Source organism: Apodemus sylvaticus, chromosome 20 (assembly GCF_947179515.1).
Source record: "Apodemus sylvaticus chromosome 20, mApoSyl1.1, whole genome shotgun sequence".
NCBI lineage: Eukaryota > Metazoa > Chordata > Mammalia > Rodentia > Muridae > Apodemus > Apodemus sylvaticus.
Window position 1 is genome coordinate 5297836 of NC_067491.1, and position 10161 is coordinate 5307996.

General features: G+C 43.7%; 1 protein-coding gene across 1 annotated transcript; it reads right to left on the reverse strand.

The window, feature by feature from the left end:
- LOC127671062 (retinol dehydrogenase 16) lies at nt 1–9938 on the reverse strand. Its single transcript, XM_052165728.1, has 4 exons — nt 9620–9938; nt 3879–4137; nt 1114–1277; nt 1–650 (listed from the first exon to the last, which is right to left on the reverse strand). The coding sequence occupies exons 1-4, from the start codon at nt 9930–9932 to the stop codon at nt 433–435; spliced, it is 954 nt and encodes a 317-aa protein (XP_052021688.1). The 5' UTR covers nt 9933–9938; the 3' UTR covers nt 1–432.
- Between the last annotated feature and the right edge of the window lie 223 nt (nt 9939–10161).

Consider the following 10161-nt stretch of genomic DNA (forward strand, 5'->3'; position numbering starts at 1 on the left):
TTAATAGTGACTCCCCTCAGACCCCACACCATGGTCACAGGTGACTTCAGAGCAGGGACACTTCCATGCTGCATAGGGGTTTTAACTAGCCAGGGCATGTGCATTTCATTCAGAGGAGGACACAGGGCAGTGCTGGGCACAAGCTGGTCACAACCTCCTCATTTATTTGTGTGGATCTTCACGGTAGGCCATTCTGTTCAGAGCCTGTGCTACAGCCACCATGTTTCAGTCTGAATCCCTTGGCAGAATTCTTTGGCTATTTCTTTGGTCATCATCAGTCTTGAGTGGCATCAAAGGAAAATCGATAGGCTGAAGAGTGTGGTTAAGAACCCAAGTAATGTCCTCCCTCCCTCTGCTCTCCTGCCGTCTCCTGAGGAGTCCCTCCCTTACACTGTACCTGCATCTCCCCAACTATACACATAGGTAAAGACTTCACAGAGCTTTCTCGGGCTTTTCAGAAGCCCAGTAGATAATGGCATCTGAAATAAAGGTGGGCATGTAGCTCAAGGGGAGGTAGAAGAGCTTGGCATCCCATCCAGCTGAGTATCGGGTGCGAGGGTGACAGGACGTCAGAGCGTGCTCCATGCAGTCCGTCACCAAAGACAGGTCCTTGTTGCATAACTGGTGCAATCCGTTTAGCATTTTCAGATCTATGAAGAATGAGGAATGATTCATGTGGTTATTAATCTCCCATCACTCCTGTCTTACACTAGCATAGAAGAGACCTTCTGGTCCCTATGTGAACAGGAGAAACCATGTGTCTGAAACCCAAGCCTAGCCTGTCCCAGTTCATCTGAAGGAATACAAAGAATCTTCAAGGAAAATTGTGCACTCAGTCACCTGTATCTCAGCTCATGGGAAGTGCTGGTCTTACACTGCCTCCCTTCCCTGACTTCATTACAGCTCCATGATCATGGGAGGATCAGAAGTAAGAGAGCAGCGTGCTCTGAAAGACAAGAACTCATTTTCTGACCCTATACACAGATCGACCACCACCCTGAGGAAATGAGTCTAAATTACTGTTCTTTGAGAATAGGCATTGGAACTGATAATATGGGCATAGGGTTAAGTGTTCAGGACTGGACTTTACTTTGGTCCTCAGAGCTCACTTACTGGATGCCAGGTATTTCTCGCCATAGATCTCCCTGACTTCTGGGCTGGTCTGGTCCCACAGCATCTGGACGTTTGAGGACAACACGGCACCACTGGTCACAACAGTCTGGAAGAAGCCAGGCTCTATAATAGCCACCTTCACCCCAAAGTAGGAGAGCTCCCTCCTGCAAGACAGACAGATGTCAATGACTTCAGAGGACTTTCAGTGAGAACACTCTAATAAGAGTACAGTAGTGTGCCAACAAGTGGTGTGGTGAGGAAAGGCCACACCCTTGTATCTGGGATATTCAACAAATGGGGAAGAATCCTGTGATAAAGGCATTGCCTCTGTGCTCTTGGATGTCACACAAAGTATTTGCTGTGTGTAGCTCAGTGGTCTAAACTGAACATTCTGGTCTATGGCACTGTGCAAGACCTATCTTTTTCTTAAAAAAAGATTTATGTATTATATGTAAGTACCCTGTAGCTCTCTTCATGTATTCAGATACAAGAAGAGGATGTCAGATCTCTACACATGTTTGTGAGCCACAATGTGGTTGCTGGGATTTGAATTCAGAACCTTCAGAAGAGCAGTCATTTCTCTTACCCGCTGAGCCATCTATTAATGTCGATGCAAAGGATTCTAGTCCTTGTCCAAGTCACCCTCACCACACTAGTAAGTCTACATCTATTCCACATCTGTCCCAGGAATCCCCCACTTTCTTCTTCCTCGTGTATCTCCTGAGAAAGCAACCTCGTGCATCCAATGCACTCACACTGGCAGCCTCCCTGTTCCCTGCCCCAAATGGCTGCCCTGGTTCCGTCCCTCGCAAGGTGGGATGGTTTGTATATGTTGGTGTGGCAGGATTTTCCTACTAATAATAAAATATTAGTAGAACAGGGGACCTGTGATTGGACAGGGAAAAGGGCGGCAGAACTAAGAGTTGGGGAGACAGAGAGCTACTGAGAGGGAAGATGGAAAGAAGATGGAGGATGGACAGGAAGAAGACCCTGATCCCACATGGTTTTCAATAGCCACAGGTAGTTATGAATATCATATAGGAATAGAATAATTGGGATAGCTTCTCTGATCTAGCTGGGCAGCTTGTACCATTATCACTTGTCCTTGAAATTACTGTGTGGGCATCTTGTAAATTGAGAATATATTGATATATAAATCTGACTGATGAATTTTAAGTTTCTAGAGTTTGGTTTTACTTGGTTATTGGAAGGTGGGACTGACGACCACTTGGGGACTAGACAGAGAAAGGGAAAAAAAGCAAGAAGGATGACAGACAGGATGATTCAGAACCAGCATGGCTCTGAATACCTACAGGTAGTTATGATTGTCATATAGGGATAGAATAATTGGGATAATCTGTCTAATCTAGAAGGGCAGATTGTTATCATTGTGTGGACATTTTGTGAATTGAGAATTTATTGATATATAAATTTCTGGCTTAAAGAGTTTTGATTTGGCCTGGTTACTGGGTATTGTGAAATCTAACCGCAAGGCAGACAGTCATTGCATGGTGCTGGAACGGCAGCAGGCCCTGCAAGGGAAATTAGCAAGTCGGGTGGAGATGTCTCAGGGACCCCAGGCCAGAGAGTCTGCCAGGATAACATCCGACTGGAGGGTTGCTGGAATGTGGGGGTAGACTGTGATAGGTCCCTGGTGCGGCAAGTCTAGAGGCAGAGCAGGCGTGCCGATGCCAGGGCAGAGTTGCTGGCAGTAGCAAGGGAACTTGCTGGTCCTTTTAAAATATTTCCTGCAACATGCTGGCCCAGGGAGTAGCACTATTAGAAGGTTGGCCCTGTTGGAGGAGCTGTGTCACTGTGGGTGTAGATTGTAAGACCCACATCCTATCAGCCTGGGAGCCAGTATTCTGCTAGCACCCTTCAGATGCGATGTAGAACTCTCAGCTCCTCCTGTACCATGTCTGTCTGGACATTGCCATGCTCCCACATTGATACTAATGGACTGAGTCTCTAAACCTGTAAGCCATTCCCAATTAAATGTCCTTGGAAGAGTTGTCTTGGTCATGGTGTCTATTCACAGCAGTAAAACCCTAAGACAGAACGGTTGCATTGCCAACAGCAGGAAGTACATATCATCTAGCACCCTTTACCTCTCCACATGTCTACCTCTCCCAACCTGGTGACCACCCGCCTTCCATATCTGGCCTGTCCATTCTCCAAAGAGAAGGCACCGACACATCCAGGTTCCAGGTGCTCATGTTTACTCTGATGCAATCTAATCCTGCTACAGGACCCTCAGTACATCTGATGGCTCGCATAGTCAGCACAGATGACTGGCCATGACAATCCAACGGGAAGGTCACAATTCTTCTCTGTCTCCTCTCTCACTCTCTTAGTTGCCAAACTCCTTAGGTCATGATAGAAGGACATAAATTATGCTAGAATATGTTTATTGTGGATGCTACAGGGGCCTGATATCTATCTGTGGAACTGAAAGAGATATTCACTCCAATTCAAAAACATGCTCAGCATATCAGGGGAACGGATTGTTCACCCTAAAACCTCTCAGTTCCAATCTATCCCCAAATGCCCTACCTCGTCCATAACAGGAAAAGTGAACTCAACTCATGTCTCAGTCATGACCTCTTCTAGACACATGGAAATGTGCTGCCCAGTGAGTGATTCAGTGAGGGGAAGGTAAGGGAGACCCAGGCCCTGAGTGCCCTCCCCATGATGGGGACTTGAAGAACATGAGTAAATAAAAACCCTAGTAAAACTCCCCTGAGGGACCCCTTCCCTTCCAGTACCTGAGGGAGTCTGAGAAGGCCTCCACACCATACTTGGAGATGTTGTAACCACCACCACCCAGAGACACTCGTCCTATGATGCTGGAGACGTTGACCACACGGCCCCTCGCCTTCCTCACCAAGGGCAGCATGTTCAGAGTCACATCGATCATGCCCAGCAGGTTCACATCCAGGACACTTGCAAAGTTCTGTTTGTTCATCCACTCATTGGGACCCGAGGGGATGGCGATGCCAGCGTTGTTGACCAGGCCCCAGAGTCCTGGGGACAGTGGGAAGAGACACTGTCACACAACACAGGTTTAACTCTGGATGAAATGCACATTCACAAGGTAAGACCTTGGTGACACATTACTAGAGAACAGGAAGTAATGAATAAGAGGAGGGTATGCACAGGGCTGGGGACCTCATGCCAGAGACTGCTGGCTCACAGCATGGACACCTTCATCCATTAAGTCTTCCTGGCCCAGCTCCATGCCTGGAATCAGCCAGCAGTCCCTTCTCACTGGCTAAGTTTAAGAGCAGAAGGTGGAATCATGGCTCCCCTTTGTTAACCTGGACACCATGAAAGAATGTGTCTTACAAGGTCATGCCATCCTTGTGGGGATTTTATCCTTTTCCTTTTAATGATCCTTTGAATGGAAACAGCAGCCATAGCCTCATATATTTAAATGCTTAGTCCTGAGAGAGAGGCAGTGTTTGACAGGTATTAGGAGGTGTGGCACTTGTTGGAGTGGGTGTGGCAATATTGGATCATGTGATACACTGGAAGTTGACTGTCCCAGTGCCTTGCTGGTCCTGCTACCTGTGGATATAGATCTCAGCTGCTTCTCTAGCTCCATGACTGCTAGACCACAATTTATCACTTGATAGTAACAGTCAAAAGCTTTCACTGTATGCAGCCAAATTCAACGATTTATCTCTAAGAGTTAACAAGGTCATGGCATCTCTGCATAGAACTAGAATTCTGTCTAAGACCATTGTACGTTTGCCTTACTCAGAGCAGTTTATACACATGAGGACTGCTGCTCACACGAACTCACGGAGACTGTGGCAGCACAAGGAAGCCCTGCACAGGCTCAAGGGGACAGTGACCCAGCACTGAGGAGGGAAAGTGGACACATGGTCTAACCTCTAACTTATAACTGCTGCCCAAGGGAAGGACAGTTTTTTGCATTGTAGTGTCAATGGTGCCTTGTTTGCCTTTTATTGTGCACTGTGTGAAGATTCAAATACTATTTTCTGTGGCCACTATATCTGGTTACAACCTCTACTCAGCCTATCTAGGTATAATCTTGTGTATACAACAGCTTTCCAGTTCTTCCCTGAAGTGTCAGTAAAGAGACCTTAACAACCAATGACTGAGCAGGGAGAGAACAGGCTGGACTTGCCCCAGGCAGGGCAGGGAGCTGGAGAGGAGGAGGTGTGGATTAGCCACCTACAGAGAGAGAGTCTAGGAGACACCAGAAGGAAACACCTGGAGCACAGGAAGCCTGGGATGCCTGTGTCTGGGATTTGGCTGGTAGCTTGGTGGGTTAGGATAGAAGATTCAAACAGAGTAATACAGCTCAGTAATTCTGCCCTTTAAGCATGTTAAATGCACAACTTAGTCCAGTCTCAGGGATTTGCGAGCTAGCTGGGTAAGAAGCAAAGTGTAACACTTATTAACAAGGCACTCACAGAGCCTTACACCCAAGAGGGCTGGTATCTCCACTAAAGAAACTCCATGAAATTTTGGAGGAACAGGGAAGCCTGCAATTTTTTCAGAGTGTTTTGTGCTGGCCTTTTGGCTTGTAGTTTGTCTGGTGGTTTCTTTTTTCTTTTTGTCTTTTTCTTTTTATTGAAAAAGGAAGTAAAAACATTTTATAATAAATTGAAGATATACATGGAAAATATTTCTGACAAAATTGAAGAAATATAAAGAAAAACAGGTTAAAATTGACAATTTTCATGGAAAATTAAACAGTAAAATGATAGACATAAAGACCATTGCTAAATTAATTGAAAAAGGAAGTAGAAACATTGTATGATAGAATGGAAGATTTATGTGGAAAATATTTCTGATAAAATTGTAGAAAAATATAGAATAACATGTAAAAATTGAAGATTATCATGAAAATTTACACAGATAAAATGGTAGGGATAAAAATATTTCTCAGTTGGTTGAAAGAATTATAAACATTTTCTGATAAAATTGATGATTTACATGGAAAATATCTCTGATAACATTCAAGAAATATATAGAAAAACATATAGAAATTGAAGATTGTCATGGACAATTATACAGATAAAATGGTAGGCATGAAAACATTTCTAAGTTGATTGAAAGTGGAATTAAAAATACTTTCTGATAAAATTGTAGATCTCCTTGGAAAATATTCGTGGTAAAATTCAAGAAGTTTTTAGAAAAACATGTTAAAATTGACTATTAAATGTAAATTTATACAGATAGCATGAGAGGCATAAAAATATTTCTAAGTTGATTGAAAGTGGAATTATAAACTTTTTCTGATAAAACTGAAGATTTATATGGAAAATAGTTCTGATAAAATTCTGATAAGAAGCCTGGAGGTGGTGGCACATGCCTGTAATGCCAGCACTCTGGGAGGCAGAGGCAGGCGGATTTCTGAGTTCGAGGCCATCCTGGTCTACAGAGTGAGTTCCAGGACAGCCAGGGCTACACAAAGAAACCCCCTGTCTCTGGGGGTGAGGGGGTGGAATTCTTATAAGAAATATATAGAAAAACATGTTAAAATTGAATATTATCACGGAAAATAAGAGATATAATGTTTATATATATAAACATTACTAAATTATTTGGAAGAGCAATTACAAACTTTTTTTGATAAGATTGAAGAATTACAATGAAAATACTTCTGTTATTCTATGACTTTTTATTGGAGAATTGAGACCATTGATGTTAAGAGATATTAAGGAATAGTGATTGTTGCTTCCTGTTATTTTTATGTTTATGTGGTTACTTTCTTTTGGGTTTGTTGGAAGATTATTTTCTTGCTTTTTCTAGGTTGTAGTTTCCCTCCTTATGTTGGCATTTTCCATCTATTATCCTTTGTAGGGCTGGATTTGTGGACAGATATTGTGTAAATTTGGTTTTATCATGGAATATCTTGATTTCTCAATCTATGGTGATTGAGAGTTTTGCTGGGTATAGTAGCCTGGGCTGGCATTTGTGTTCTCTTCAGGTCTGTATGAGGTCTGCTCAGGATCTTCTAGCTTTTCTCATCTCTGATGAGAAGTCTGATGTAATTCTGATAGGTCTGCCTTTATAAGTTACTTGACCTTTTTCCCTTAGTGCTTTTAATATTCTTTCTTTGATTTGTGCATTTGATGTTTTGATTATTATGTGACAGGAGGACATTCTGTTCTGGTCCAGTCTGTTTGGAGTTCTGTAGGCTTCTTGTTTGTTCACGGGCATCTTTTTCTTTAGGTTAGGGAAGTTTTCTTCTATAATTTTGTTGAAGATGTTTACTGGCCATTTAAGTTGTAAATCTTTGCTCTCTTCTATACCTATAATCCTTAGGTTTGGTCTTCTCATTGTGTCCTGGATTTCCTGGAGGTTTTAGGTTACAAGCCTTTTGCATTTTGCATTTTCTCTTATTGTAGAGTCAGTGCTTTCTATGGTATCTTCAGCACCCGAGATTCTTTCTTCTAGCTCTTGTATTCTGTTGTTGATGCTTTCATCTATGACTCCTGATTTCTTTCCAAGGTTTTCTATCTCCAGAGTTGCCTCCCTTTGTGATTTCTTCATTGTTTTTACTTCCACTTTTAGATCCTGGATAGTTTTGTTCAGTTTCTGCACTTGTTTGTTTTTGTGTTCCTATAATTCTTTAAGGGATTTTTTTGTGTTTCTTCTTTAAGTGCTTTTACCTATTGACCCATGTTCTCCTATATTTCTTTAAGGGAGTCATTTAAGTCTTTCTTGAAGTCCTCTATCAGCATCATGAGATACCATTTTAAATCCAACTCTTGCTTTTCCAGTGTGTTGGGGTATCTAGGACTTGCTATGGTGGGAGAACTGGGTTCTGATGTTGCCAAGTGCCTTGGTTTCTGTTGGTAGGGTTCCTGTGCTCGCCTTTCACCATCGGGTTATCTCTGGTGTTAGTTGGTCTTGCTGTCTCTGGCTGGAGCTTGTCCCTCCTGTGGGCCTGTAAGCCTGTGTCCATACTCCTGGGAGACCAACTCTCTTCTGGCAGGGTCTGTTCACAGAAGGCTGTGGATCCGCCTGGCTCCCTGGTGCAAAGGGCGAACTGTAGACTCTTATCCCAGCAGCTCCATTTATCTTATGCCCTGGTGACCTCCTAGCTGTTTGTTCTAGAGGAAGTTGGAGATCTCACCTTTGAGCTCACAAGTGAAAGTGCTGCTGGGAGATCACTCTCTCCTGGCAGGCCATGCTCTGAAGGCTGTAGAACCTCCTGATTCCCAGGTGCAAATGGTGGCCAGAAGACTCTTGCCCCAGCAGCCTCACTGATCTTATGCCCTGTTTGCTCCTAGCTGTTCTCCTCCAGAGAGAAGGTGGAGGTCTCACCTCAGTGCTCAGAAGTGAAAGCCCTGATGGAAGATCACTCTCTCCTGCCTGGCCTTGCAGTGAGGGCGGTGTCTTGTACTTTGTTTTTTATGTGATTGTTTTGGTTTTTTTTTTTTGTTTACTTGTGTGACTTTTCCTTGTTTTTTTTTTAATTTTGTTTTTTGTTTGTCAGACAGAGGGAGACAGAGAGAGAGAGAACGAGAGAGAGAGAGAGAGAAAGAGAGAGAGAGAGAAAGAGAGAGAGAGAGATGACAGACAGAAAGAATATGAAGTTGGGTAACTGGGACATGGGGAGGGTCCGCGAGGATTTGGGGAAAGGGAAAGCATGATCTAAATGTTTGCATGGAAAAAAATTAATAAAAGTATACTAAGCAGATATTCTCTAAATGGCAAAGTGGTAAACGAAAAACATTTGGAACCTTTTTCTTTTTTTACATTTTACATTTTTAAAGCGAAAGACACACATTAAACATATAGGTCAAAGTATTACTAGTTATTATCCACTCAATAGTAAGTCATATTTTAATTGGAGTTTGACACGACTAGAGTTTAGAACAATAACTGTTTCCAATTTATTTTTATATAAATTTATCTTGTAAATAATACCACAAATAGTAGAGAGGGAGAGACAAAGTGAGAAAGAGATTTATAGGCAGTGGTGTGTGTGTGTGTGTGTGTGTGTGTGTGTGTGTGTTTCTACATGAAGGGAGATGACTTCCTACTTTTACTGTCCTAAGGCATCCTTGGCATTGGGCTCAAGCACGGCAGTGACTTTGTCTCCCTGTAAAGGTTCACAGGGAGAACACAGAACACGGTCCAGAGCAGAGAAAGCAGATGTACTCTGACACATGACCTTCACACAGAGATCAGTCCCCAGGACCCCAGAGCTCTCCTCCCTCCTCACTGTCTCTGACCTAGGACTCAAAGCCAACAATTCAGTCTTTCTTCTTACAAAGACAAAGAGGACAGAGAAGAGTTGCAAATGAAATCTTCCCGAGGCACCAGCCGATCAAGAATACAGGACTTGGAGGACTCAGTGTAGAGATAAGAGGACAGACTGATGTGCTAGAGAATGGCAGAGTCTGCAATAATAGCAACTCCACCCTGACCCCCACCAGGAATCCTTTCAGGACTACACAGGCCTTCCCTTCACACACAGACAGAAAGCAAACAGCACAGACAGGGCTCTCCATGGTACCTCTGCTCCCAACACGCTCCTGCACCCACTGAGTGGCTGCCACAATGCTCTCTGTCTTGGTGACATCCAGGATCACTGTCTCCAGCCTGTCAGATGTCTTGCTCCTCAGCTGCTCGGCTCCCTCCTCCGTCAGACACGCAGCCAGGACCCTCATGCCTCTCCTGTCCAGCTGTCTGGCCAGCAGGTTCCCAAAGCCTGAGTCACAGCCCGTGATGAAGACATACTTGTCCTGGAGATGGCTCACCACCTGCCTCTCCCTGAACAAGCGCAGGAGCTTCCAGAGGCCCACCAGTGCCACCAGGTACAGCCACATGGCTTGTAGAAGACAAGAGAGAGAGATACTCTTTGTCACAATGAGCCTGGCATCTGCTCATACAGGATGATGTAAGCATCAAGAACTCCAGCCCTCTGGCATGCAATCCTTTGCATTTTGTCTAATTATTAATGCCTAACTTCCATGGTCTTTGACCTGTTTATATGTGTCAGAACACATATAATGCTCTTTGGCTCTCCCTATGACACTGCCAAGGAAAACATCACTG

Coding starts and splice junctions, on each gene's coding strand:
- LOC127671062 (XM_052165728.1), bottom strand. CDS start 9,932: ATGTGGCTGTACCTGGTGGCACTGGTGGGCCTCTGGAAGCTCCTGCGC. Junction 1,278..3,878: donor GCCTTCTCAGACTCCCTCAG/GTACTGGAAGGG, acceptor TCTGTCTTGCAG/GAGGGAGCTCTCCTACTTTG. Junction 651..1,113: donor CGAGAAATACCTGGCATCCA/GTAAGTGAGCTC, acceptor CATTCTTCATAG/ATCTGAAAATGCTAAACGGA.